The sequence below is a fragment of the Pocillopora damicornis genome, chromosome 11 (assembly GCF_964200805.1).
Source record: "Pocillopora damicornis chromosome 11, jaPocDami1.2, whole genome shotgun sequence".
Taxonomy (NCBI): Eukaryota; Metazoa; Cnidaria; class Anthozoa; order Scleractinia; family Pocilloporidae; genus Pocillopora; species Pocillopora damicornis.
This window is the reverse complement of record NC_142680.1, coordinates 13,654,301-13,682,265: the sequence shown is the minus strand read 5'-3', so window position 1 is coordinate 13,682,265 and position 27,965 is coordinate 13,654,301. Positions and strand designations below refer to the sequence as shown.

Here is a 27,965-nt window from a genome sequence, read left to right as displayed (position 1 = left end):
AATGAAATTAAAACCAGGATTTAGAAGTGGACATTCCACGAGGTGGCTCTCCTTCTCCACTGTTTCCAGGTCGAGTGGGAATTTAGAGTGTTGGTTTTTGTGGAGGGAGGAACTGGAGTACCCTGAGAAAAACCCGACGAAAATAACAGAACCACGTACTAGTGAAAACAATAATTTATTCTTACTCCCAGAATTGACCCTTGTTTTTTACTTGATCTAACAAGTACCACACAGTCAGGATCTTCCATTACAAAAGATAGCGATAAAAGCCTGACGAAGTAGAGTAATAACTGTTCAAGACGATGCAAAATATCAAAAATTTTCAAAGCAGACGAAATTGATCAAAATTAAACTACCAGAAACATTGACATCTTCCTAACTAACGCAAGCCTTGAATATCTATATCAACCTAGACTACAATTTGGGTCAATTTTTCTTCCCCACCCCTGGTTAAGTCTGACAAACAAAAGTCGACAACAAGGGAAACTTATAAAAGTAAAAATTAAAGAGACGAAGAGTATGCTTGATAATCAAGTATTGCCATTTCACAATTTGGGGCAAAGAATAATGGACTTGTTCAGAAAGAAGGCAAATAAAAAAACGACAAATAGAACATTTAACTTTAAGTACCCTTTGTTCATGTCTAAAAATTTTAAGCCAAATGTAGTTATAAACAAGAAAATACCTATCAAAAATTTTTTTCTTACATAATTATAAATGCCCTGTTCGACGCAGAGCGTGAGGATCAATAATTTAAAATGACACACTGCTATTTACGATCCTGAAAAAAAATAATTTTACGAATTACCTTTCGGAACTAAATTCGATAGGAATGCAGCACGCAAACGTTAAAATTAGAAAAGTGTCTTTTGAACCTAAGCTATTGATACTTTCGCACTGTTTACCCTTTAACCCTTTAACACCCGAGATCTCATGAGTAATTCTCCCTACTGTCTAACATAAAATATTTATGATTTCAATTTAGAGAATTTAGTATTGGATCAACTTGTATTCCCCTAATTGAGTTTTCTTCTTTATTCTCCTCATTTGTTTGCTTGATTCTGTGTTGATATTGTAAGGAGAAATTCTGTCTTGGTCACTCAAGTTAAAGGGTTAAAACAAAAACGAGGACGATACAATTTCCGAGAGAAAAACATGTTGTCGGCTATACCAAGATTGCAATACAAATTGACGCTACAAGGTGGTGAACTAAAACTATTTCTTGTCAAAATAATTTTTTTTAAAAAAATTACAGTTGTAATCCCTGTGTTTGAGGTAAATAGAGTAACACTGAAGTTTATAGGCAAGAAAAAGGACACAACTAACTAAGAACAATAACTACGATATACCTTTGGAAGATATAACTACGATATACCTTTCCCTGTGAAGTTTGCCTTTATCAAATCCTTAGCAAAGTCTGATATAAGCAAAAAGTTTTTTTTGAGAAATCTAAGAGTTATTTAGCAGCGCGCCCTTGAGGGGAAATTTAAGGTTTGTATCTAATCGAGGGTTATAAATCAAAAAGTTTCTTTTGAGAGATCTAGGAGTTATTTAGAGGTGCGCTCTTGAGAGGAAATTTAAGGGTTGTATCCAATCCAGGGTTATGAATCTGAAGAGTGTTCACATGGTAATATTCCACCAAGTCCTTTAAAGTTGGGTAATTGGTGTAATTTGCAAAACCATATCCCCCTGAGCCTCTGTTTACTGCTATGTGTTTGACTTCACCTCCGTGCCTGAAACAAAGAACATTGATAACATCAACATTTACTTATATGAGCCATGAAGTCTTACATGGGAAGCAGAGTCAAATATTTGTTTCATTAATTCGATCAAGAATTCTCCGTAAAAGTAATCTCTCCCAATAAGATCATTCATTAATTCAAACAATCTACAACCGACGGCAAACTTTGACGGCTTGGGATTCCAAATTGACGGCTTGGGATTCAAGACTTCCCTTAGTTTTCTTAGTCAGTTCTGTGAGTCAGACTCCAAATAACCGGAACTTTTGCATGTTTTCGTTTTCGAAGGGAGATATGATTCTGGAGTTTTTCTTTTTACTGGTTTACAGTACGCTTTAGGAAAATAGTCTCAGCAAAGAACGCTCTCTTTCTGAGCAAGTATGCATCACTTCGCAATAGGAACGTCTCCTTGTTTCTGATGCATGAAAAGAATTGCGTAGAATGCCGCATGGAGAATGGAAATGCCTCTTCAAATCGAGGACGAGGAGCAAACCACCGAAAGAAAGATTAGAACCATGTTTGTCGACTAAAACAAACGTCAAATGCAAATATTCCGTACCTTTACCGCATTTAAACACACGGCAAAAGAAAACAAAGTGCAAGCCTTTCATTGCCTTTTGGGTACTTGCGTTAAGTTGACTTACTTAAGACCCACAGCATACTCTCCTCGCCTTCGCGCACTTTCCCTTACGAGGAAAGTACCTTCTTCTTTGTCTATTAAAAGTGATTCTGCTTCTTCCCTGAAGAGCAAAACGAAAATCAAATATATTCCTAAGTAATTTAGTGGTATTTTAAACGATTGGAAGCACTCGTAAATAAAACTTTATTAACATATTTCATATCCATCCCGGTACAAAGGCTCGAAACGCAATAAAATAATGTTTGCTATAGACTGTAAGAGGTTAAGATGCGATCATCTCCTAAGGCGAAAATCAATTCCATAATAACATACTACGCTTAAAAATCGTTCAAAAGCTGTCCATACACTGTGAGTGCGAAACGTGATCTACGAGCTAAGTGCAAGGCGCGTATCAAAAACAAACCCTCTTAAAACTCACGATAGAGAACTCAGCTGACCTTCATGGGAATTTTACATTATTGTTCATATACCAGTCTCAGCGTGTACAGAGAAACACCTGCTTACAAATAACTACTACTAAGTACCTTGAAATTTCAACCATAAGGCGTACCGGTATTGTCTGCCAAATTTACTGGTAAAAGTAAAACAACTATCGACTGAAACACATTAGCGACACAAGAAGTCCCATGGGCAGCTTTTAAATCAGTGAACTCTTCATACCTGGTTAGAGTTCCATGTAACCATTGTTCTTCAGAAATGTCTACTTGAGGCCTAAAAACCAAAACAATAACGATTTATAATCAATTATTGTTTCTCTCAGTCCAAGGTTATGAGGGAAAAGTCACATTTTATTACCTAATTCGTTCCCAGTTTTTGGAAACTCAAGCAGATTATTCTTTCCAAAATGATTTCCCATTCGAACTCAGTGCGAACTCAATGCCACTGACATAAATGATTAAATAGGTTTACCGGTCACAAGCCAAGTTTGAGAAAAATGGAAAATATTCATACAGAAAACATCATCTAAAGCCGTGCTGTCAGGTAACTCAAGCTGAGTATTATTCTCACATTCCTCCAAACCATACAATCTACGCAACTGACAACGAGATATGATTGTACTCAGAATACTGACTAATATACTGGTTTGTCAGCAGTTGAAACCTAATTAATAAAACCTAGCTTTCACACGTCAAGAAAATCCCCGATGATCGGCATTTTCACTATTTTCCAGTCCCAGATTTTTCCGACAAATGAAAATTCGAAATCGTTGAGATTCGGCGAAAAATCGGGAACGTTTATATCATTTCCGATGCGTCCTAGAATTCGGCGTTATCCACGATATATGAAAACTTCAATTTTCATTGAATTTTTTTGATAGCTCGCCACCAGTCCCCTAGTTGCTTAGCTACAGAACCCCGAGCCACTAATAAAATTGCATGCAGAAGAATCTAAGACAGACGTCTGTCGATATATCGGCAAAATCTACGACGTCCGAGAAACAATGAAATCGTCGATCGTCTGGAATTTCCCCAACAAATGAAAACCAGGCTTACTCTGATCCTCCTATAGCTGCAGGTAAAAACTGACCGTTGCTATGACACCCGACCCTAATTTAGTGCATTAAGTATCAAACAAAAAAACGTCAATCATAACTAACATGTCGTAAATGTCTTCTTCAGGGTTGCCATTTGCCAGTCCACTGTTTAGAGAATAAAAATCGTGTCAGGCAAAATGCTGCCATCTTAACTATGCACGTTTAAGCAGGAACATACAGAAAACCGCCCAAAACGTGACACAACAGAGGAGAGGAGGGAAAGGAGGGAGAAAGGGAAGAAGGGAGGAAGAGAAGGAGGGAGGAAGAGAAGGAGGGAGGAAGAGAAGGAGGGAGGAAGGGAAGGAGGGAGAAAGGGAAGAAGGGAGGAAGAGAAGAAGGGAGGAAGAGAAGGAGGGAGGAAGAGAAGGAGGGAGGAAGGGAAGGAGGGAGAAAGGGAAGAAGGGAGGAAGAGAAGAAGGGAGGAAGAGAAGGAGGGAGGAACGGGAGGGAGGAAGGGAAGGAGGGAGGGATGGAAGGAGGGAGGAAGAGAAGGAGGGAGAAAGGGAAGGAGGGAGTAAAGGAAGGAGGGAGGAAAGGAAGGAGAGAGGAAGAGAAGGAGGGAGAAAGGGAAGGAGGGAGTAAAGGAAGGAGGGAGGAAAGGAAGGAGAGAGGAAGAGAAGGAGGGAGGAAGGGAAGGGTGGAGGAGGGGAAGGAGAGGGGAAAAATAAAAAATGAAAAATAAACTGAAATTTTGATCAAACAAACTTAAGTACTTACCTCCTCTCACTTCCTCTATGAGGAGAAAATAGAAATAATATGAAGTTAAGTAACACAAACAACTGGATAATCTTAGTTTGTTTTATGTTCAGTTAGTCTCTCCTGGTGTTTCTTCTTGTTACTATTGTCTTAAAATATTACTATGAAGTGCTAGCAAATAGCAGAGTGATTTGTGTATATATATATAGATGAGTCTCTTCAGGAAGTGAGAGCAGAAGAGCAATAACAAAAATGAATCTGATTGAACAAAAGCTTTACTCACTCTTCGCCAATCGCTAGTTTCAACCTCTCCACATCCATTTTCCATTCAGTTGTGAGGACACTACAAATGAAATATCTTTGAGTCACGCTACCGCTTAACGATAGGAAGTCTAAAAAGAACTTAAAAAAAAAAGAGGAAAGGGATGATGTTCAACTTACAAGTAGTATTGTTGCTTGCTTCTCTGAAGCTTGATGATGTCTGGCTTGATGCCGTTCATGCGCTTGTTCAGAACGCGTGTTTTTTCGGTAATGTTTGTAAGTTCCTTTTCGAGTGTGATCACAATTCCCCTTGCTTCAAGCTTCTTATGCTTTAATAAATCAAAGTTCTGGCGAAGTCTGAAAAGAAAAGTAACTGTGAATCGCAATCGACCAAGAAGTCGAAGCTTGAGCCAAGTCGAAAGTAGCTTCGGTGTAAGGGCATGTCATCACAGTTTTTAACCTCCGTTACTTAAACTACATACACACACTGTTTACTCACATTGCCCTATTTTGTGGCGGAGCTTCCTTATGGTAAGACTCGTGAAGTACCATTTGATCCTCGATCATCTTCATGATTTCACGTTGCGCATCAAGTTCTTCATGATAGTCGGTAATTTTCTGTAAATAAGATGAGCCAACGAATAAGTTAAGAGAAATACCCCTGACTGTAGGCGATGTTCTTCCATATTATCAAATTAAACTATTTCCTAAATGATTTGACAAACTTCCGAATTTATGGCCGCATCCTTCGACTGGTTACGTGGTCAATACACTCTGAATACCACCACCCACACATGGATGTCATCGAATTTTAAACCCTCCATGCATTATCAACAAAGATTTTGGTTTGCGGAAAGTTTGTACCATCCACATAATCGTTTTCCCAAGTCCAAAGTTTTCTTTGGCGATTCAAACCATGTTGTGCTACCAGTCGTAATATAACTCATGCTCGCGCGCTTTTATCACTCGCAGAGTTCAAAGCGCCTCCTTGATCGATAAGCGAAAATGTTGACTACCATGAAGAAAAAAAAAAGAAAAGAAGGAGCGAGATGGCCCGGTGTTTTTGCGTAGGTTGAGTTGTCAGCCCACTCCTTCGCCTTTGCTCTCCTCAGGGGATTGGGGAAGGAGATGGCTGACACTTCTAGATGAAAATCGGATGGCATCAAGATGGATGCGAGTGGAACATCGATTTGCAAGACTAAATTCGCGCGAAAAAAAAAACAGTAGAGTTGGGATGCATTCTCCCTCAAAGGAAACTATAATTCCTGACCTGTTCTAGCTCAACACATTCATTATGTATCTTTTCGTAGTTGTCTGATTTTTCCATATATTCCTCGTGCGCTCTTCTCAGTTTTTGTATATAAATATTATTATCCTTGAGAGAGCCTTCGTCATCTTCATCCTGAGGAAATGTAACAAATATCACCCCTCTACAGTAAGAAAAAGAATTCACAAACTAGAAGCTTTACTATCTAAGTTAGATCACTAACATAGAGATGTGATTGGATAGCAACTTCTCCTTAAACAGTGTAGCTCGAAGATAGGGGGGACATCGCAGCCTACATGTTGTACCATGCGCTTGTCCAGTACGCGTACGCGTCTGTTAACAGACTAGTCTAAAAACGCGTTTAGACGTATCGTATATGCCGCTGTTATTCATCACCATACTTTGCTTTGTATGCTAGTGTTTTCAATGCACAAAAAAAGGCTGATGATTTTGTCAGAGCGCCGGTTCGTAAGTACGAAATTCGCCAAACAATTTTGAAAACGTCCATAAAAAATTATCGTATGTAAATTGTTTAATGGAAAAGTGGGTTAATTTGGAATCTGTTATTCTTTTCTCAACAGTTAACAAAGAAAAAGTTTGTAGGTGTTGATCACTTGCTGGAAGAGTACAGTGGGCGTTTTGACCGACAGACTCGCTTGCTTCTCCGCAAATGACAAACTTCGATGAAAAGTGACACCAATAGACAATCCAGCAAATGGGCGAAAAGCATAGTCACAGCAAATTTCAAACAGATTAGTATACTAGAAGTCCCTATGAGATCAAGGAGTATGACTGATTTTCACTACACGCGTTTTCTCCATTCGTGCATTTTCATTTGTAGAGAACATCTCTTCAAAAAAGGTAAAGAACATTAAATTAACCACAGTTAACCCTGAGTTACATGTACCTCGTATTTCTGGAGAGGTGTTTCGAGTTTGATATCGAGTTTCGGATTGTAAGAAGCCAATGATCTTGTCTTGTAATAATTGATGAGTTCAACCACAGACGAAAATGTAAGCGGCTCTGAGAAGCCATAAAAGCCATCTTTAAACAGGATACGAATCAGTTTGTTCATTCCTCCTTTCCTAAAATTAGAAAAAAAAAACAAGGCGGTTAACCACTATCCGTAGATTCACTCCTGAGGTGATAAGAGATCTTAACCCTTAACCCTTTAAGCCCCACTAGTGACCTAGACAGAATTTCTCCTCACACTATCCGTACGATATCAAGAGTATTGTAAATGGAGGGAACTATATTCAAATTGAGCAAAATTCAATCGTCAAACCTCTCCCTAAATCAACCATACTGAAATCAATATATAACATAAATTACATGCCCAGAAACTTTTATTAGCCAGCACAGCGATATGAAAATTAATCCTTTTTGAATGAATAGTACAATGGGATTGCAAAATGGTGTCAATAGAAATAATTTACTAATTAAAAACGTACCTGAGCGTCAAGGTATATTCCCCAGGAGCCCGCCGCGAGTCACGGACAATAAATGTTCCATCTTCTTGGTCTTTTAACCTTTCACTGACAGTTTCCCTGAATTCAAAGAAATACAACACAATTACCTTGTAGACCTCACTGAACAAATTGTTAACATCACTGAGGAAAATTGAAAATCTCACCTGTCTGTGTGTCCCCAGTACCAGGGACAGTCCTGAAGTTTTTCTTCTGAGCTGTGAGTAGGAGTTGTCAGCGACGATGGTCTAGGTGGTCTAGGTGGCACTGGAAACAAAAAATTACAAGATTGATGACATAAAGTAATATAATAATTTTTTGTCACTGATGACATAGACATCAAGGAGGATCCAAAACTGTTCATGATAATAATGACACAGCCCTAATAACCTTTAATTTTCCCATGTTTAACACTATCACTATCTCCAAAAAGTGGAAGGCCAGACAAGTGTGATAAAACACTAATAATTACTATAAATACCTTTTATTGACTTGGTACTGTACATAGATGAAAGGAAAGGAAGAGGCACTCTCCCCCTAGGGAGGAGGGGGAGGGGGTGCTAACTTTAAATCCTGATCAGTGGGACAGGTTTTGACTTGACAGGACCACTCATTTGAAGGGAGGGGTTCATTTCATGATTTGAAGTATCACAAAGATTAAATGCCAATAATAATCATTTTCATGTACCTGGTGGTGTATTTTCCTTTGTCCATTCTCCATTGCTAATAAGGAAGTCAATAATGCTTACTGCTGTATCATGGTTTGCAACCATTGCCCTGTGTAACCAACATTTATATCATGAGAGCCATTCATTAAAAATTTATTGGAATTTTATGAAATGTCAAATAAGAATCACTTTAAATCTACAGAGAGAGTATATTTATCATTTGTATGAAATTCCAGCATTTTGAACCAATATACACATTTTGTTCATTTTTTTCAGTTTATCAACATCTACAAGAAACATTGCAGTATTATATTGCGTTGCAAATTTCAGCAATGGACTGCTTTTTTTACTATAAACTCTTAACCCTTAAACTCCCAAGATCTCATTTGTAATTCTCCTTAATGTCTACCATATAGTTCTTCTGATGTTAGTTTGGAGAATTTGGTATTGGATCAACTTATAATCCTCTAATTAAGATTTTTCTTTACTCTCATCACTTGTCTTCTTGATCTTTTATTGATATTGTAGGGAAAAAATTCTCTCTTGATCACTCATGGGAGTTAAAGGATTAAAGTTGTTCACTTTTTGGATAAATTTTTTTCCACCAGCCAAGTACTCAAAAACAAACAAACTGCTTGTCAGGCTTAAATTGTGATCAAGTGGTTGTGTCTTCTCATAAAAACATTTCTTGCCAGACATTTAAAAACCCACAAGGTCAAAAAGATGTCATAACATTTCCGAGTGTTGGCTTTGGCACAATCATAATCAATACAACTTACGTAATATGCTGTGGGTTTGGCCTCAACAAAATAGGAGCAAATAATGATGAAAGCTTTCTTGATGACATGTCATTCCACTCTACACTTTGGCTAACCCTAAAAGGACAGTCAATTAATTCATTTGTGTGACTAATTAAGTCTGCTGTGATAATTATCATTGTTATTATACTTTAGACTTTCTATGAAAAATCTGATTGGTAGAGAGAATTGACATGATAAATGCGATATTTTCAGCAGATATTGTATTTATCATATCAAGCTCTAAGTCCACCTAGTTTCCAAACTCCTGGTTTGTGTAGTGTTATCAAACTTTCACAAACCCAGAGAGGTGTCTTCTTTTGCAGATTGTTTAAAACAATGTATAATGAAATTGTTGAATTCAGTTCTTGCACCATATGACAATACCATGCATCCAACAATTATTGCTTATTACATCTCATACATATCAACTAAAATTAAGTCTATCTACACACAAAATTAGCAGCTTCTCATTGGTCCCCAAACCTGGTAAATAAACCTAATTTTATGTACTTCACAGCCAACGAAAAATGTTTTGGGCAAAAGAAAAATTGCTAACTGAAGTCAAAAGTGTGGAACATTTAGAAGACAGAGTCTCACATTGAATACCAACTACTTCCAAAAGGCCATTTACAGTTGTGCACTTAGTTGCCAAGCCTTTGATTTGGAGTGAGGCTGAAGTTGACCATGTTGTTATAGAGACCAGTATCTAGTTGGCATGATAAAAAGTCATTTACATTCGAAAAACAGCAAGGTTTGCATCATAACAAGGCCACCCCTTGCCTCACTCTTAGTCAAAGGCTTGGCAACTAAGCACACAACTGTAAAATGGACTATTTTATAACTGGATCCCTTCAGATAACAAATGCATTAGAGACCTGATTGGGTTATCTATGGGTTAAAGGGAGTTAACATGAGGTTCAACCAGTAGTTATTTGTATGATCATAGGTAATAAAAGGGTAATGTGGTAGGTTAGTTGTTCATGCCTTCCACGCTGATTTGAGATCTGGTCAGGTCATTGTATTGCATTTTTTGGGCAAGACACTTTAGTCTCATGGCACCTCTCTCCAATCAGGAGAATAACTGGGAACCACCAAAGATACATCTGTGGTGTTTAGGGTAAACTATGATGGACTAGCATGCCATCTAGAGAGGGGTGGGGAAGAGATGATAAATGATAACTTAAAATATTCCTGGTTAGTTTATGCTACAGAAACTGCAAAAAGCATAGGCAGAGTAGGGCAGTTGGCTCTTAAGCAGACTTAGTAAGTTCAGAAGTATTCTTACTTGTAAAGATGTCTCAATAAGTACATGAGAAGAGATTTGTTTTCTGGAGGAAGACTCTCAATTAAGTCCATGAAGAGTTTTCCAAGGGCATCTCGATTCTCATCTTAAAAGAAAAACAGACCAGAGAATTTACCATGCAATTAAAAGTGCAGTGAACTCAACAAAAATTATCTTGCTGATCAAAATAGACAAGTGCAGATCTTGTCAAGGGGGTTGCAAATTGTTTTTTCTTCCATTAACTTTGGATTTAACCTCACACTGACAGAGCAAACTTCAGAAAATTCATGCTTGTAACCCAGGGCAGTAGCTAGCATGAGGCAAGACGAAGCAATTGCCTCGTCTTGATTTTGGCTGATTGACTTTTCTGAAGAAAAATGCCACGGGAAATGCTTAAAAGAGCCTTTGAGCATCTAGATTTCAAATTTTTCTGGGGAGGCATACCCCAGCAGCTCACACCATCAGAATTCAAAACTTGCCTCGTCTTGTTCTGAAGTCTGGCTACGATCCTGAGTAACCTCAATAATTTATTCTCTACTTCCAGGAACAGGTCTTTTAATCATATTTGGGATCTTGCTAAGGTCATAAGTAAAAGCTCTCTAAAATTGTCAGGTTGTAGTCGTATGTTTCAGTTTTCTTAGTACTTCAAAAGTGACTACAAGTACATCCTTGGCAATTACTTACCTCTAAAAATTTTAATAAATGATAGATATTTCTCCTCAGTAAACACACACACTGGAAGCTCATTTAGATACATTTTCAAAACTGTAGCAACACAATGAGGATTCCTCCATTCTTCGTCATCCATGTTCACATCCTTGGCACCTGCGGCATGGTAATTTATGGGTATGAGTTAAGCTTATTACAGTCAATTATTATAATTAATTTGTACCACAATGGCCACAAATTGAATGCCCTCTTTCTTAACATCTCACAGAGCAGCACAAATAAATGTGAAATCAATAAAAACAATTTATCTTGACAAAAACATGCCAAAACAAACTCTAGCCATCCTATAAGATGTTCATGTTGAGCCAGTGACCAAGACATAATTTCTCCTTTCAATAACAACACAATATTAAGTAGGCATGTGATGAGAATAAAGAAAAATATTAATTAGGGAATCATAAGTTAATCTACACCTATAACACCAAATTCTCAGAACTAAAATCATAAGAATTGTATATCAGACTGTAAGGAGAATTACTGAGATCTTGGGAGTGAAAGGGATAAACCATGAACTTTTACACTTTAAGAAAGATTGAAAAAAATTAACATTTTATATGGTCTCACTTTGATTCAAAGCAGTCTTAAGAGCATTCTTTTCACTTCCTGATGGCACAATACTGTAGATTCCCATTTTCCTTATTCTGTCTCCTCTTTCTATGGCCTGAACACATTTCATGACAACAATTGGTGCTGGTCTATCAGTTGGTCGAAACTGTGCACCCAGCTCTGCTCCAAACACAGGAGCTGAAAAAGACAAAACAATTAAAAAATTAGCATCAGGAAACAGAACACAAACAGCAAACTAAAAATGAAATTTACAACGAGTTCAAAAATATGTAATATATTTCTAACTAGTCTGTAACATACAGCAGGGGTGCTTTATTGATTTAACTATTTCAATGTGATATCTACACTCTTCATCTATCAAAAAAGTGTAGGACCTCTTGGCTTAAACAATGGAAGATGACATAAGTAAGCCCAAACATGTCCTTCAAACTGAAAAATGTTTTTTTCCATACTTGAAAATCATACTTTACTAGCTAATTAAGTAAAACTTCAGTCCCTCCTTGTAGATGCTAGAAGTAAAAAATTAGTGTAGATTATATTTCTCATAACTCTCAAAAAGGAACGCACACAATATAAATACAGAATACAGAATTTTGGTATGGAGTCCTTGTTAATCCTTTCACTCCCACAAGTGACCAAGACAGAGTTTCTCCTTACAATATCAATACAATATCAAGCAGGCAAGTGATGAGAATAGAGCAGAATATCAATCATGGGATTATTTGTTGATCCAATACCAAATTCTCTGAACTAACATCATACAAATTGTATAGCAAATAGTAAGGAGAATTACTAACTAGATCGTGGGAGTGAAAGGGTTAAAAGAGCCTCACATGTAAGTTGATAAACAAAAGTATCCATATCTTACCATCAGCATCATTTTCTCTTCGTATTCTAACCCTTCTCCCTGGACATACTACAACACTATCAAACATACACTTCTTGTGACATTGAAAGCCACACTCTGAGCACAAAACTCCTTGTTTGAACAATCCCCACAGACACTTGCCACACTTGTCACACCAATGCAGAGATGTGAAGTTCTGTTCTTTTGGGAGATGATTTCCCTTTGTACCTATCCATGAAATAACATTCTAACAAAATCAGCATCCATCCGATTGATAAATTACTATGACAGCAAATAACTAACATTCAAGCAATAGGACAGTAGGACAAATTATCATTCAACCAGGCAATATTGTTTAGTTACACCTAAGAACTGGCCAACAAAGAAATGTTTAACTTTACCTTCTGTTCAGATTTTTGAACCAAACATTAAAAAGAGTAACTATCACAAGTATTTCCTAACATGTTTCAAGTCAAATCTCATTACTGACATCAAGACATCAAGACCTCACAAAACATTAGAGCTGGGAATTTTGCATTACCCTCAGTGCTCTTAATGTGTTAATTTCATTAATGAGACAAAAAATAAATGGACTGTTGCATCTGATTTACTGAAAGGGTGTTGCAAGTTTCCTCCAGCAATCAGAGAGCAAAGTACAGGAAAACTGAGGCAATCAAAGATTGCCATTCACATTCAACTGAAAGTTGCTCCATCTGAACATGAATGACATACTTAAGATAGGATTAAACTGACCTCTTTGGGCTGACTGAAAACCACTAAATACTTCTGATTTTTTCTGTGAAAAAAAAATTCTTGTTAGTACTGACATGATAGAGTAGTCAAAATAACCATATTACTATATTACTTGATTGTAAAGAGATGATTATTTATCATTTATTTAATAATTAACTTTGTTATGCACCATGATATGCTGTTAAGTAGTATTCAACACCACAAAGATCACTCTCATATTCATTTATAATCCACAGTTCAAATCTATTGCCATTTTGAATTTGTACATTCATCCTTTCAGAAATGATTTCATTCCAAAGAAACCAAATTTAATAGCAGCAAGAAAGTTTGCCCCTCTTTGGCCTGAAAGAGATAAACAAGCATGCAAGAAGCTCAAATCACTTGTGATGTATATGTACTTAGTGCTATAAGTACATTGTAATATACAATTGCTCAGTTAACACTCACAGTCTCTGATTCTCCAGTGAACAATTCTTGGATAGCAAGCAGTATAGATTGCTTATGAAAGTTATCTGAGATATTCATCTGGTTGAGTGATGTGTCTGTCAAGTGCCGCAGTTTAGTTCCTGTTATTTCATTTTCTCTGAAAACCTCAGCATAGAGGAAATGATTGGTTGCAGCAAGCCACACCAAAACATCATTAACATCCCATTCATCTGGGTTCTAAAATAAGATAAAGGTGATTATGCTACAATATTATTACTCTTCCTTTCTTCTTTTCTTCTTTTTGTGTGAAAATCTTTCATAGAAACATTATTAATTCAAACCAGAGAATTGAAAAGAACTCAGTTGAGTCTCATTGCCAATTACATCAGAAATGAAAAAACAGCAGCTTAAGTGGCTTAAAATTAGTTAACTTTGCAATTTTCCAGAACATGTTTCAAAATAGACAAAATATTTAATATAAAAATATTTAAATGTAAAAAAATGTCTTTCTTACAGAAAGTTTTGATTACTTTGCAAAGAAGAATAGATGATTATGCCATATTGAGTTCTATATTGAAATTAACCAGTAATCTGCTTTGAAACTGAGTTGTGTTCATTGACAGAGAATGTAACAGCTTAGTATTTCCCCAACTTGATAGGATTTTTAGGCCATACTGAGTGTGACCAACTAGTTGTAACTGATTTGCAAACTTTTGTTAGAGAAATCATTGCAATATCTAAACATGTAAGATAAAGCTCAGCAAAAAGTAGCATTAAAACTTTTACATAGAATGTACTTACAGCAACAAATCTGATATAATCTTCTTCTGCTTCTTCTGAGTCTTTTTTGAGAATCTTACAAGGAAACTTAGATAATTCCACTGCACATTGGGGATGCCAAGCTAAATCACATACTACAAACAATACAACATTGGAACATTACTAGTAACATTAAGTTTTGAATTGCAATATCAATATTAACATTTCTTAAGCTACTCAATTATATTCCAATACTGCTAAGTACCCATTGAGAGAAGAAGAGGGAGAATAAGAGAGAGATAAACTTAGTATTAGTAAAGAGATAGTATGTTTAAATCAACACTTTTAAGTTAAGTATTTTTAATTGCATTGTAAACAGATGGAATTTGCTTTCATATTCAGTTTGATCAGTATCTAGTATTTCAAATTCTGAGTGTAGCTTCTCAAGGAACTTCTTCAAATATCAACCAAATTGGTCCAATTATAAAAAATTCATAGTTACATAGTTGACCATTTTTCATACTAGGTATTGAAACTTTCTTTTTTTAACAACTGATCAAGTTATTCCTAACAGTATGTTATGCTCTACGCTCAGTTAAGTGGTTGTTCTGCATATTGGTTCTTCAACTCCTTTTCATTTCTCTTTTCTTAATTAGGTTATGGTATTTTACTTAGTCAAGTGCACATAATTGTAACAAACAAATCGTAAGAAATAAATACTCAAATATTTCATTTGGATTTTAATAACTATTACATACTTGCACATCTGTATAATTGACTTCCAGCTCCCCAAATGAAGTCTTCACCTGAAAATTAAAATGCAATAACAAAAATTAATTTGGAAATGGTCAATAGTAAAGAATGAATAAACTAGTTTCCCAAAGCTGGGGCTTGTTGAATTAAATTACAATTTACTTCTGTTTTTTCCTGGTCAATTTAATCAAATAAGGGTTGAAGTACCATGCAAAAAGCTCCTTGTCTTTATATACAAACCCTAAATTTTACATACATGTGTACATTAGAAAACATTTCGAGTTGAATGACAATTACATTTGACGAAATCAAGACCATTGTTGCTAAAAGTACACTTAATGTTGTTGTTTACAAATTAACTATTCACAAACCATATTTGCACTAAGCTATCGTTTAACAAAAGAGATTAACAACCTTGTTCCGAAAAAATCCCCTTGGAATTTATTCCACTGGAAAATTGATATTTTCATTGTGGATTTGACTCTTAACATGTATGCTACTCACATTGACAACACCACACAGGTTTCAAAGCAGACGTCTCAGTCAGTGAATGGTCACCAGTTTGATCTGTAAGGTACAGCAATGGTTTTTCAACTTTTTTTTTTTGGTTACTTATGAAAAAACCATGCTCATGAGAAACAAGAGGCCAGAAAGGCTTAGAAATTTAGATGCAATGCAACAGAGTGGCTCAGAGCTGCATTTCAAACCGGTGATAAGTTGACTTCTAGTGCCTGGTCCTTACAAAGAGTTTCTGGGAACTACCAGCTTCAGGTATTTATATATTTTGGAGCATGCATAGTTTCTGCTCAAAACAAGGAAATCGGCAAATGAATTATGATACATAAACAAACATTTATTGTAAGTTTTATGAAATATTGATGTAAATTATCTACTATCATTTTGTATTAAAAACCGATAAGTTCACCCCTAATTGATGCAACGTCATTATATATAGGGAAAGCCGAAATAACAGTAAAATAAATTAATACATCTCCTCGATATCCGCGAAAAAGATCACTTTGTAAGGAAGCTTTGATTTCCAATGATGCCTAACAGTTATGGTCCAGCTAAGATGCAATTCAGAGCTGAAAAAAAGCACCAATTTCTTACCGAGTGGGGTTACAAACACCACTATGATTTAAGCTACTGTAATGAAAACGAAATAGTCAAACACTGTTGAAATAAATACACAAACAAGTTCCTGACTAACCGTTTGAATCAGTGCGTGTACTGTTATTTCCTCCCGCGTTCCGTCGTGCAGGTCGCGGTGGTCTTGGAGGTGGTGTTGGAGGCTTCTCCTCCTGAGGAAGTTCTTCAACGTCGCCGATATATTCCACATACGTAGCAGGGAACTCACCAACTTCTTTAGTGCGTGTGTTTTCGCCAGTAAGCCAGCCAGTTGGGTCGGACAAAGGCTTTGCGACTACCATAATATCACCCTCTCTGATGGCTATGTCTCGCTCATCGCGAGGCTGATAAGAATAAATTACTCGAAACTGGGCCCAACCTGAATCCATGGTCAGAAGTCTTAAAAATACAGACAACTCTTCGATTTCACCCCATTATTTCAGCAGGAAGGAACTCTAAGACCATACTTCAGATCGCTAACCTTCGTTAGGAAAGCAGTTCACTACTCCGTGACGTCACGGTCGTTGACAGCCTCAGCTCTCGATCAAGTGAGCCAGTGGATAGTTTGAAAAAGTGTACGCGCACGCGCCCAAAGTTGATACTGGAAGTTTCCGCTAACTTTATTTTATTCAGAGGCTCGTGAAGATGTCTTTTGGTCTTTCTACAGAAGACAAAGTAACAAAAGCTACTGAAGAGTATGGTCAACAACTACGCGATCTCTACAAGCATGAGTGTTATGGTTCCAAAAAGAAAGAGTGTAAGTTGGTTGGTTAGGACCAATAGTGGGTTACATAATGTGTAGATTCGATCATCGACTTCTTGGCAAGGTTGAAACTGTCCTCGGGTTAACGAAGATAATTGTGGGACTATGGAACTGCGGGAGATGCAATAAAAATCGCATATAGACAGGTGTTGCACAATCTAGCCAGTTACTGTTGTAAAATTGCGTGAAAAAAAAAAAGATATGTGGATGTAGGAAAGAATAATTGAAGGAAACCAATACTGAAATGAGTTTTACTATGATTGTTACTTAGCAATTTATTACGAGACAGGTAGAGGGAGAGATTTTTTTTTCGCAGTAAGTCTTGCTATCAAGGCAATGGTCCTTTCATGTGACAAATTTAGAAGCCTTGATTGTGCTCTGTTCAGTTATAAAGTGCACAGGAAGCAGCTAGAGCACGGAAGAAGTGTGAGGAGATACACGAGATGAAGTTGAGTGCTCTAGCAGCTTCCTGCGTGCTTTACAGTAGAACCGAGTACAGTCAAGGCTTCTCTACTGGGCTTTTTAAGAAAGAATCTGTAAAATTCCCCTTGCATATATTACTTTCAATTTTCAAAACAAACTTTATTTCCAAAGCAAACAACTGTGTCATCAGCATGCACAATACTCTCTTAAAGTATGTTACAACAAGCCAATCAGAAAATGTTTCAAATAATCTGATTGGTTGAACAAGACTGAAGCTGTCAAAAATGTCAAACCATCAAAGTCCACAATCTGCAGAAGTTCACAAACTGTAATAATTCAGCAAGTTGAAATAAACACATCCTGCAAATTAGTTAGTGTTTTTACAGAATCTGAAAGTAAGTGGAAAGTTGTGGCTTGTAAAAACACGTAAGCTTTTTCACATGATAAATAAACTGCCAAGGGGTGTGTTTTGTGAATAAACAACAGCCAAATTCACAGGAACAGGAAAATTGCTCTGGATGACAGTGCTATAGAACTTGGCTGCTGTGACCAATGTGGCCTTCCACTCAATGATTTGGAAAGAATATCAGAGCGAGCTCTTAGTTGTTCACTTGAAGGGCAGCCAATGTAATTTCTGAGGCTTTCTCAGCTGCGATGAATGCTATGAGGAGCTAGATGCGATGGACCTCAGCATGACTGCAGTCACACTGACACCATCATGATTTGATGAATCTTAACAGTTATGTCAGTTTGGCTATATTTTTCATCATTCCTGCTTTGTTCTGTTTAACATTTGAACAGAAAACTTTTATACTATGTGAGTGTTATCTCTGTTTGATTTTTATTAGCGTACGTAAGCTTGTAATCTAACTGAGTGTGAAACTTTAAAATGCAGACTGTCCATTTTGTCTTTTCTTGAAGGATTTTCATCTCTATTCAAATTACAGTAACATCAATTACAGCACTTAGAATGTTTACAAACCTTTTTTTGTTCATCTATTCACTTTGTGGCAAAATTTTATTTTCAATTAATGAAAGAAAGCTAGAGAGAAGTCCAGGAAATGGTTGGACATAAGTAGTACAAATTGGCAGATGGTGTGACAGCTTTAGGTCAGCTCCATATTTTGTACTCTGATAGCACACACTCTTTCAACTAATGGTAGCATGCATTTATACAAACCTAACTATAATTATTGCTCTCTCAAATTCTATAGATACCTATTTTGTATTAAAGGTTTTTTTATGACCTACAGAAGTCCAGTGCCCCCCACACCCTCACCTTCCCCCCCTCAAAAAGAAAAAGGAATCACCATAGGTTCCTTCGTTTTTTTTTCTTTCTTCAACAACTGTCAATTGGCTCACTGTATTATATGATAACCTCAACTAGTTTGATTTACAATCTTTCTGTCTCTCTGTGTAGGCACCTGTCAATGTGATATCACACATAATGTGTTTGTTTTTTTCAAGGTCTTTTCTATTCATTGTAGCTTGCCACATACTTGCTGAGTTTTATGCTTCAATTGAAATGGATATTGATAAAGCAAAGGAACTCTATGAACACACTTGTAAAGAGCTTGATTTTAATGAAAGTTGCTTGGCCTTAGGAAACCTTTATTTGACCAACAAAAGTAAGTGGTTCAATTTTTCTTGAGGTTTACATCTAGATAACTTTGTCAGTAATTGTGTTTTGAAAAATTGCAATATTTGTTCAGTTTTAAGAGGCACTCACTTAAAGAACACATCATTCACTTTATTGTGGTAAATCAAAAAATGAAAATTTCAGTACAATTCTTGGGTATAATATGCAACCTAAACAAAGGGTAAATGTTTCTGTCAAGGTTTTTTTCCAATATACTTTTATTTTCAGACTCACTAATTATGGCCTCTTGTTACATGTTAACAAAAGAAAAAATTTAGGGCCTTTAGTGACAAAAGAAAAAAGTCACCTCTTGACAATATGCAACTCAGACCTTAAAGGAAACAAACTTAAAGATCAGTGTGCATGTGTATAACCATCATTCACACCTTCATTGAATTTATATATTTTTCTTTGCTTGAAAACATTCAACTGCTAGTTGCACCCTGAGGTTATAACATGTTGAGGATGAAAAAGTAAATTTTTTATGAAAAATCTTTTTCCTTATAGCCAAACAAATACAACACCTCCTTTCAGTAGTACTTACACACTTCACATTACTTTCTTTATGAATCAGTACCCTCCACCATGTCATCACACCTTCTGATGCCACAGAACTCACCTTCAACAATTCTGATGAAGGAAACATTAACTTCTTCAATGGCAAATTGAAATTAAAGGAAATGTATCGTGTGTGTTAAATTTTATTCATTGAATTTTTCCCTTTTTTTTTCTTTTTTTGTTTTCTTTTTTGCTACAAGAATTCAAAGATCCTGAAAAAGCAATGAGCTTGTTTCAAGAAAGTTGTGCGAAGAAGTCTCCAGGAGCTTGCAATAATGCTGGACTCATGTATCAAAAAGGAGTCAAAGGATCCACCATAGAAAAGGATTTGCCAAAGGCAATAGAACTCTTTACCAAAGCCTGTGACTATGGACATAGGAATGGTTGCTTCAATTTAAGTGCAATCTATCTCACTGGAAAAGATGGCATCCCAAAAGACATGAAAAAAGCTTTTGAACTATCCTTAAAAAGCTGTGAGATGTCACACCCATGGGGATGTGTCAACGTCAGTCGAATGTATACTTTGGGTGATGGGGTGGAGAAGAATCCACAAGAAGCAGAGAAATTTAGGAGACTTGCAAAGTTGTACTCTGGTCAAGACAGCACACCAGTTTCTTGAGACAAATTTTATTGCCAATGTAACTGCAGCAAACTTGTAATTTCTCCTCTACATCAATGCATTATCACAAGACTAAAACATCTGGGAGGACATTTTAAAAATGAATAAAAAGATGAATTATTAGAAGCTGGTTGTAAGAAAGTTGACCTGAATTACTTGCTAATGAAATGTTTAGTTACATGTAGAGTATTTCATCCAACCTTGCAAGTGACCACTACATTGTAGCAGCTAGAAGTCTTTTCAAATGTAATTACTAATAAAAGTGTTGCTACTGACAGTAAAGTGTCAATATCTCCAACCACAGTTATCTCGTGCCTGTCATTCATATCTTATACTAACCAATTTAAGGTCAGTACTGCAATTTACAAGAAACATTTTTGTCCATGTGGATAACTCAGGCATGAAGTGCACAGGCTATAAATCCAGGCAGAAAAACAAGGTTCCATAACTAACAGCATGGATCAAGAAAATGAGGTTTACTCAGTAAGGAATTTATTTTACCTCTAGGTTAAAATCAAAAACTAAATTGCTAAATTGACCAATAGTTTCACTCACACTAAGAGGTAAAATAATTTGTTTTTGCATCTAACAAATGTACCCCAGTGGTGTGACTTTTTCCTTTGATATCTCCCTCCACAAATATGTTAAAACTCCCGATGAACCCCCCCTCCAAAAAAAAACAATTTCTTTAAGTAAATTTGACCCCTCAAGAGATATTTCACTTAAATTACAAAATAGTCACAACACAATAACATACCACTAAGTACTGATTCCATTGTCTTCTTGTGCTTAGTTTTGAATTTTCACTGTTAATAGGAATTGTTGATTCAACTAGTAAAAAAAATCATTCTCAACTAATGCATCACACCAACAGTGACAAGAGCAAAACATGGATTATTCAGTATGGAGGATCTGATGGTCTGACAATAATGGTTGCATCAATTTCAAAATTGCAGCAGCATTACAGACCATCACTTCTCTATTAAATATTTCTTGCATATTAAAGCAGGTTTTTTTCGGTTACATTAGTGGACCAAAGACCCATTTCTTGAAAATCTTAGCTGAGGTTATATCTTAAAATCCAAATTTAAAGCATAGAGAAGCAGGTTCTGGCACCCTAAGCAGTCAAATTTTCAAAACTTTTAGAAACCCCATCTTGATTGAAAACAAAAAAGCTTAATATGAGCTGTCAGGCTAGCAGTACCTTGGTAAAACAAGCCCAGTACTGCATGAAGAATAATTTATTCTAACAGAATTATCATGATAGAATTTACTATCATTATTTTTTAGCCCCTGTAGTCTTTTTTTCTTTGAAGGGACTCACTGACCATTCCAAATTTAAAAATGTTATTTACAACAACACTGTAAAGCTAATGATTCTCTATGAATAAAGTTCAAGAGTTAGTATTCTTTTATAAGAAAACATTTTAATGTTAATGGTAGAGGAAGTTCCTGTATAAGGTCCCAATGACAAGCAAATTGTTTCCTCAGTGTAACTTTACATATCTGAATTAGCGGCTGTGGCATTTCTGAAACAAGGAGGCACAATATTATTCATTAGCAACTTTCTAAAAATTCTCAGTCAAGAATAATTCTGCAGACTGAACAGACTTTCACAGGAAAGCTTGTTTGCTAATAAGCCAAAATGTCAAAAAAGGAAAATCATGATGAATTGTGTTACATAAATAGTTTGACCTCACAATGATTGAAAATTCATCTGACTGTACTACTGTAGGAAGGGTAACAGGCAAAGGGTATGTACACATAGATTGTTAAGATAACATAGATTTTTGTGCTTTTCCTTGGAGGGCTTTTCAGAGTCATGTCAAGGATGACATCAGTGGCATTTTGATCAGTATTTCAATGTCTTTCAATTGAGCAATAAACGAAGACTTGTGGAAAAAAGAAGTTTGTAGGACTAAATCTTTGCAAAAAAGCAACACATGCTGCCAATGAAAATTACACCTGCATCAGTTAAAAAGTTAAAATTGCCCTACATTTCTTACCCAGAGCTATTTCCAACAATTCTAAACAGTAACTTTGCCCAGATAGCCTTGCTATATCAAGAGGCATGTCATCATCCCGTCCAAGAAGAGTTGGTGATGCTCCATACTGAAGGAGAATACTTGTTAACTGGACAGCAATGTCGTGGGCGTGATTGGCACGCAGTGTTAAGTGAAGAGGTGTGTCTCTAACTAAGTCAGTAGCATTGACCTTACTGCCAATATCCAAAAGCATTACAGCAACTTTCACTTTACCTAGAAGTGCAAAGAGTGTTTTTTATGCCTCCCTGGACTTTTAAAAAATGCTGCCAGAAATGTTGCTATGGAATGTCTAAATCACAACCTGGTATAGCATAATATTTCAAAAGAAAATATCAATGTACATATCATGTGTATATCTATAAAAACCCACAGATAAGCCACACCTTTTTTACAAAAATCGTCGCTCGAAATTGGGAGTGCAGCTTATCTGCGGGAACTTTTTCCATTTTCACGTCCGATCTAATGCCTAGTTACTAAGTTTCGAATGTTCCAGTTACGGTCTTGTTGTAATGCAAAAACCTATGGAAAAACCGAGTTGAACTACGAAATTCCTGTCAACAAATACCAGAAAAAGATCAATCATATGTCAAAGTTGGTAGTAACGATGTTCATTATCTTAAAGAGCTAAAATTGTGGGTAAGAATTTGAAGTATTTTCCATTGCAATGTAAATGGTGAGTTTACATTCGATGAACAGTGGATGAAGGAGACTTCACGAGACTTGACTTTGGATTTCTTTTGATTTCTTTCAAAAAACTTTTTTTCCAAAATTTGAGCTGCTAAATTCAGGGTGCAGCTTATCTGCGGGTACGGCTTACCTGTGGGTGCAGCTTATCCGCGGGTTTTTATGGTATGTTGAATTTGTAGTAAAGCACCCTTATCTACTGCTATTTTTGGAGGATTGCAACTTAACCCCTCACACCCTAACATCATTATGCATATTCTCCATACTGTTCTCTGATAGATATATATATATATATATTGATCTCTATATATAAGAGATTTTGTAAAACCATCTAGAGTTTTTGTAGTTGGTGATCATTTCCTTTATTCACTTGATCTTAATGTTTGATTCTGGGATGATATGGTAAAGTCAGGGAAATTAGCCCCAAGTCACTCTTGGGGGTTAAAGGTCAGGTTAAGAGAAATTACTACCTGATAGTAACAAAACTGGTAGAATCACATTATGGCAATGACAGGACACTTAAAGGGTTAGTTTAGGAAAAATATTTACTATCTTTATCCAAAGTTTTGCATCAATAATATTATGGTAAATTCAAAATCTTAATTGAATAAATAAGTAAAGAAACTTATAAACAGTTCAGTTATTAGATTGTTATATGTATTATGCACTTTCTTATTTTTTGTTAAAAGGGATAATTCCTTTAGGCAGGTAGTTTCTTTTAATTAGTAGCTGCTAGTTAAAGTCAACTCTTTCAAGGAAGTCACATCTTCAGGAGGAACTGTTTAATTTCATGTTACCTCTTTAGTTGGTATTTACTCACAACACCTTACAGTTAAGTTAAAGCATCACTGATCAATTCAGCCAAGTTTGCATGGCATGTTAATGATTTTTGAATAAAGAAAGACTGTTAGATGTATACCTTGCATACAAGCTTCATGAAGGGGACTCCTTCTTTGATTACTCTTGGCATGTGGGTCTGCACCCCGGATGAGAAGCTCACATAATACAGCATCATAACCTCTATATGCAGCCTCATGTAGAGGGGTATGCTTGCCAGCATTGACACTGTTCACATCAGCACCAGCCTGTATTAGTAACTTGACACAATCTAAGTGTCCCTGACGAACAGCAATATGAAGAGGTGACCAAGGTGCTCCACCAGAATCTACTTTCAAGCACAAAACAAATATAGCTCAAGTACAACAACAGGGTTGTAATTTGGAAATGTTAGCAACAGATATAGGATCTGAACTGAGAAGCCAGCTGAACTGAATTATACTCACCTAGCAAGAATGGCATGTTACAAACCAACAGGCCTTTGTAGGGGCTTGGGGAATAGGAAATTTGACTCTCTCTGAGACATAATTTCAAGTATTCTGGAACATATTAGACTAAGTATTTTTTTTTGTCAGACATTGATGTCGAGTCAGTTAAAAAATAATCCTTTTCCCTCTTTGATCAGAATTCACAAAGTAACCAGTGCAAATGTTCTGACAGCTGATAGGTTTCTAACCCTGAACAGGTTGCATGAAACTTGTAGTTAGATATATTCCTTTTGACCTTTCTCTTCATTTAATATGTTCTGGCCAGAAAATCTGTAATATTACCTGCTAGAACCTCATAAAACAACAGGTGAATAAAATGAGTCTTTATCTTATCTCATTATACTTCCCAAGAGGTCTATCAGTAAGCCCCCACTTCCCACACTACACTCAGTTACCACTGATTGATTATGGTGATTGAAGCTTTATAGTGACCCTGTTTTTGAACAATCACTTACAGTGAGTGGGATTATTAACTGGTGCACCAGCCTCTATTAATACTTGTACCAGTTCTGCAAAACCAGCTTTACAGGCCTCATGAAGTGCATGCCAGTTTCCTTGAGAGGTTACAGACGCCCCAGCTTGAAGTAAAACTTTAACAATATCAACATATCTGCCAGTCACTGCCCACATAAGTGGTGATCGTCCAAATTTGTCCACATCATCTAAAGATGAACCAGCTTGTAAAAGAATCTTCACAATGTCAAGATGACCAGTTGAAGCAGCTACATGAATGGGGAGCTTCCTCCGATGCTCTGTTTATTAAAAAACATTTTATAAATTAGCTATGATTAAAGCAGTTTTTAATTAATAAATTTCACAAAAAGATAACAAGAGGGATATCTCTTGTGAAAGCCTTGCACTCTCAGTAGCACTTTCTTTGCCATCAGTGTTTGTAGGACTTAGACTATGATCACCTTTAAAAACATTTATGTGCTAAAAATTATCAACGTACAAATGAAACAAGGTAACTGGAACCTACAGGGAAAATGAAGAAGGTTAAGTAATAAGTTGTTTAATGTACTCTACAGCTGTAAATCAGGAAAACTTGGCAAAGACTGCCCTAACAAGTTTTGTGTGATGAAAAAGAGGACAAGTAGTACAAAGTGGCTGCTTTCAAATAATTCATGGCAGAATGCTCACTGCTCATTCTAGCTTGTTAGTATTAACATAACTACTTGGCTTTATATGAACTGAATCATAGCAAGTAAAATTAGAAGAAGCAATACATGATTTCAAGTGCAATTTGGTGTAAATATACGAGAAAATATTTCAAAGACAACAAAATTGCACAAGGCCATACTGGGCCAGTAAAAAAAGCATCACAGAGAGTAAAAACAGACAAAATATTAATAGTGCACCCACTATTTTTAATTTGCACTTGTGTTACAACTTTGCACTGGTGTTATAACTTTACACTCATGTTACATGAAAAATATCATTTTCAGCCAATTAGAAGACTGCATACTTTTTTCAATTTATCAATTTAAAAAAGTGCCCAAGAGAAACAAAACCTAGCTCAAGTCATTTAATTAGGCTTTTTTACAAGCAACATTCACAAACTAAAGAAATCAATTGGAGGAGAGGGGAGTTATAAAACAAAACAAAAAAACCAGAAAAGCATCTGAATATTACTAGTTAAGGCTCCAAGCTGATTACAGGTAACCCCTTGAATTAACTACAAGAAACAAAATCATACAGGAACCCTTTTAACCAATGCCTTATGGAGCACCATTCCACAACAAAAACTTAAGGTTACCTTTAACATTGACATCTGCTCCTGCATCAAGTAAGAATGTGACACATGCCATGTATCCACCCCTGGCAGCATGATGTAGAGCAGTCCCTCCTTGGCTCCCTGTCACATTGGGATTTAGGTTCTTGGCATCAAAAATAGTCTTTGCCTGATAGAGCATTTGATAAAGATACAAATAACAATCTCAAAAGGATACAAATAGTACAGGTATCACTCTCACAGATATCCTAAAAATAATACACTCAGCACTAGTTGCCTATATAATCACAAGTACACATACATCTCAGAGGTCACTTCAACAAGTCACAAATATTCAATTCCTTTATTTCACTGAGTGTTAGGAGTTAAGACCTCAGTCTCAAAAACAATAAATCCTGACTTGTGAAATATGTATTTGGTTTGCAAAGTCATGACTCCTTGGTATAGTATAACTAAGTTTTGTATCAGTGGTGTGAAGTCAAAAATTGGCAAGATTCTTCTCAAATTTTACTTATTGGTTACTTCTCTCTTCTAACTTTTATTTTGGAGTTAAAAATGACACACCATTAAAAATGTTCTTGTGGCTGCTATAAATCCAACTCGAAGTCAAAATCTAGATCTGTTTTCAGACCGAAACAGCTAAAAAGCTCCATCTGTGGGTTGCACTTTCCAAACCAACTCAAATAGGGGGAATACCCTCTCCCCTTCTAAAGGACAGGAGTAACGGTTTTGATGTGGGTCACACCATGTGATATGAGTCAAAATTAAAATCATACCTAAAGGCGTACCACGTATTTGTCTATCTAATATGAGTCATCTCGTAACACACCTCACTTTGAATATTTGTATTACTGTTGGTGCTGACCGAACAAGCTCTGGCAAGCTTTTAGGTGGCTAGCTGTAAGCACGCTAATATACAGACACGATTCCCTGTTGCAGCATAACACCGAAAATATGATGCATTCTGATTCATGTGAGCTTATTGTCGACTTACTATCTGTTAGTACTGTTTCAAAATAAACAATGGACATAATGTTACACCCAGTGTTGAGATTCTTACTTCGTCCAAATTTCCCTCACGTATTGCTGCCAGAAATTCTAGAACTCCATTTTCCCGTGGATTTGCTAGCATAACATTAAGAGGTCGCGGGGGAGGAGGAGGCCTCATCAAATCGTCACCTTCTCCATCCATAATTTTCGAATTGAACTTTGTTCAAAGTTTCCGTTCGAAAGAAAAGAGTTTTATAATTCGTTTTAGATGTTATCCACCATTGCTTCAAATCGGTAATGTCATGCCCATATTAGGAAACACTTTTTTTATCCCGCTAGAGTCTGTATTGCTTTGTCATTCACACCTCTGTTGGCTTTCCACTTAGAAAAATTCCTCTACTTTGTAAACAATTGTAGTAAAACTAAATTGCTGGATGACTTCACCCACAGACAAAGAGAACTACAAGGGAAATTATTCTTATTAGGAACAAGATTAAAGGTGGCTCAGTTTACTGCTGCATACATACATAAATTGATGACAGCCTTTGTCATCCGCAGGCCAACATGTGGCTCATACTACCTAACTAAAGGCTTCCTTTGTGTAAGGCATATCTTAGAGGTCATTATTTGCCCCTTAGGATTGAGAAATTGGGACTTACCCGAAAACTTTAGAAGGGTTAAAATAACAGTCTTCCATTCCTTCTTCTTACTTTTTCTACCCTTTATTTGTTACTTTTCTCTAATCTCACTTCATTTCTACCAAAGCGGTTCAATGAGTACCATGTTGAAGAAATTTGACCTTGATGTGATCTTTCAAACAACATACTACGATACTCGCTCAAAACTGATCTTGGAAATCTTTTGCTGACGTC

At 36.3% G+C, this 27,965-nt stretch overlaps 3 protein-coding genes across 8 annotated transcripts; 1 reads left to right on the top strand and 2 right to left on the bottom strand.

Annotated features, from left to right (window-relative positions):
* Positions 1-159: 159 nt before the first annotated feature.
* LOC113679985 (phosphatidylinositol 3-kinase regulatory subunit alpha-like) lies at positions 160-16,861 on the bottom strand. 3 transcript variants are annotated; one of them, XM_089187920.1, is made up of 24 exons: positions 16,398-16,861; positions 15,692-15,754; positions 15,193-15,240; positions 14,477-14,589; positions 13,697-13,912; positions 13,250-13,292; positions 12,518-12,724; positions 11,647-11,826; positions 11,038-11,178; positions 10,357-10,459; positions 9,051-9,146; positions 8,292-8,380; positions 7,771-7,870; positions 7,589-7,684; positions 7,045-7,222; positions 6,141-6,272; positions 5,370-5,488; positions 5,051-5,227; positions 4,893-4,952; positions 4,631-4,645; positions 3,977-4,018; positions 3,040-3,090; positions 2,384-2,479; positions 160-1,733 (listed from the first exon to the last, which is right to left on the bottom strand). In XM_089187920.1, the coding sequence occupies exons 1-24, from the start codon at positions 16,702-16,704 to the stop codon at positions 1,541-1,543; spliced, it is 2,865 nt and encodes a 954-aa protein (XP_089044046.1). In that variant the 5' UTR covers positions 16,705-16,861; the 3' UTR covers positions 160-1,540. The 3 variants fall into 3 exon arrangements, with proteins under 3 accessions (XP_089044046.1, XP_089044048.1, XP_089044047.1); XM_089187922.1 differs by lacking the exon at positions 3,977-4,018; XM_089187921.1 differs by lacking the exon at positions 4,631-4,645.
* Positions 16,862-16,905: 44 nt separating this feature from the next.
* Positions 16,906-20,458, top strand: LOC113679984 (cytochrome c oxidase assembly factor 7B). 2 transcript variants are annotated; one of them, XM_027196976.2, is made up of 3 exons: positions 16,906-17,072; positions 18,989-19,129; positions 19,899-20,458. In XM_027196976.2, the coding sequence occupies exons 1-3, from the start codon at positions 16,961-16,963 to the stop codon at positions 20,315-20,317; spliced, it is 672 nt and encodes a 223-aa protein (XP_027052777.2). In that variant the 5' UTR covers positions 16,906-16,960; the 3' UTR covers positions 20,318-20,458. The 2 variants fall into 2 exon arrangements, with proteins under 2 accessions (XP_027052777.2, XP_027052778.2); XM_027196977.2 differs by lacking the exon at positions 16,906-17,072 and adding an exon at positions 18,000-18,318.
* Positions 20,310-27,952, bottom strand: LOC113679983 (uncharacterized). Of its 3 annotated transcripts, none has more exons than XM_089187916.1 (6): positions 27,753-27,952; positions 26,128-26,272; positions 24,827-25,123; positions 23,966-24,211; positions 22,324-22,575; positions 20,310-21,846 (listed from the first exon to the last, which is right to left on the bottom strand). In XM_089187916.1, exons 2-6 carry the CDS (start codon positions 26,177-26,179, stop codon positions 21,719-21,721), a joined length of 975 nt encoding a protein of 324 aa, XP_089044042.1. In that variant the 5' UTR covers positions 26,180-26,272; positions 27,753-27,952; the 3' UTR covers positions 20,310-21,718. The 3 variants fall into 3 exon arrangements, with proteins under 3 accessions (XP_089044042.1, XP_027052776.1, XP_089044044.1); XM_027196975.2 differs by lacking the exon at positions 27,753-27,952 and adding an exon at positions 27,164-27,659; XM_089187918.1 differs by lacking the exon at positions 27,753-27,952 and adding an exon at positions 26,933-27,557.
* Positions 27,953-27,965: the final 13 nt, after the last annotated feature.

Bases quoted from the DNA above. Each gene is read 5' to 3' on its own strand.
- LOC113679984 (XM_027196976.2), top strand. From the start codon at position 16,961: ATGTCTTTTGGTCTTTCTACAGAAGACAAAGTAACAAAAGCTACTGAA. The intron at 17,073-18,988 runs GTAAGTTGGTTG...TATTCATTGTAG, and splicing joins TGGTTCCAAAAAGAAAGAGT to CTTGCCACATACTTGCTGAG. The intron at 19,130-19,898 runs GTAAGTGGTTCA...TTTTGCTACAAG, and splicing joins CCTTTATTTGACCAACAAAA to AATTCAAAGATCCTGAAAAA.
- LOC113679983 (XM_027196975.2), bottom strand. From the start codon at position 27,295: ATGGATGGAGAAGGTGACGATTTGATGAGGCCTCCTCCTCCCCCGCGA. The intron at 26,273-27,163 runs GTAAGAATCTCA...ATGCTCTATCAG, and splicing joins GTGAGGGAAATTTGGACGAA to GCAAAGACTATTTTTGATGC. The intron at 22,576-23,965 runs GTATACATCTAA...TTGCACTTCTAG, and splicing joins TCATGAAGCTTGTATGCAAG to GTAAAGTGAAAGTTGCTGTA.
- LOC113679985 (XM_089187920.1), bottom strand. From the start codon at position 16,704: ATGGATTCAGGTTGGGCCCAGTTTCGAGTAATTTATTCTTATCAGCCT. The intron at 7,223-7,588 runs GTACGTTTTTAA...TTCTAATTTTAG, and splicing joins GAATATACCTTGACGCTCAG to GAAAGGAGGAATGAACAAAC. The intron at 6,273-7,044 runs GTACATGTAACT...ACATTTCCTCAG, and splicing joins CACCTCTCCAGAAATACGAG to GATGAAGATGACGAAGGCTC.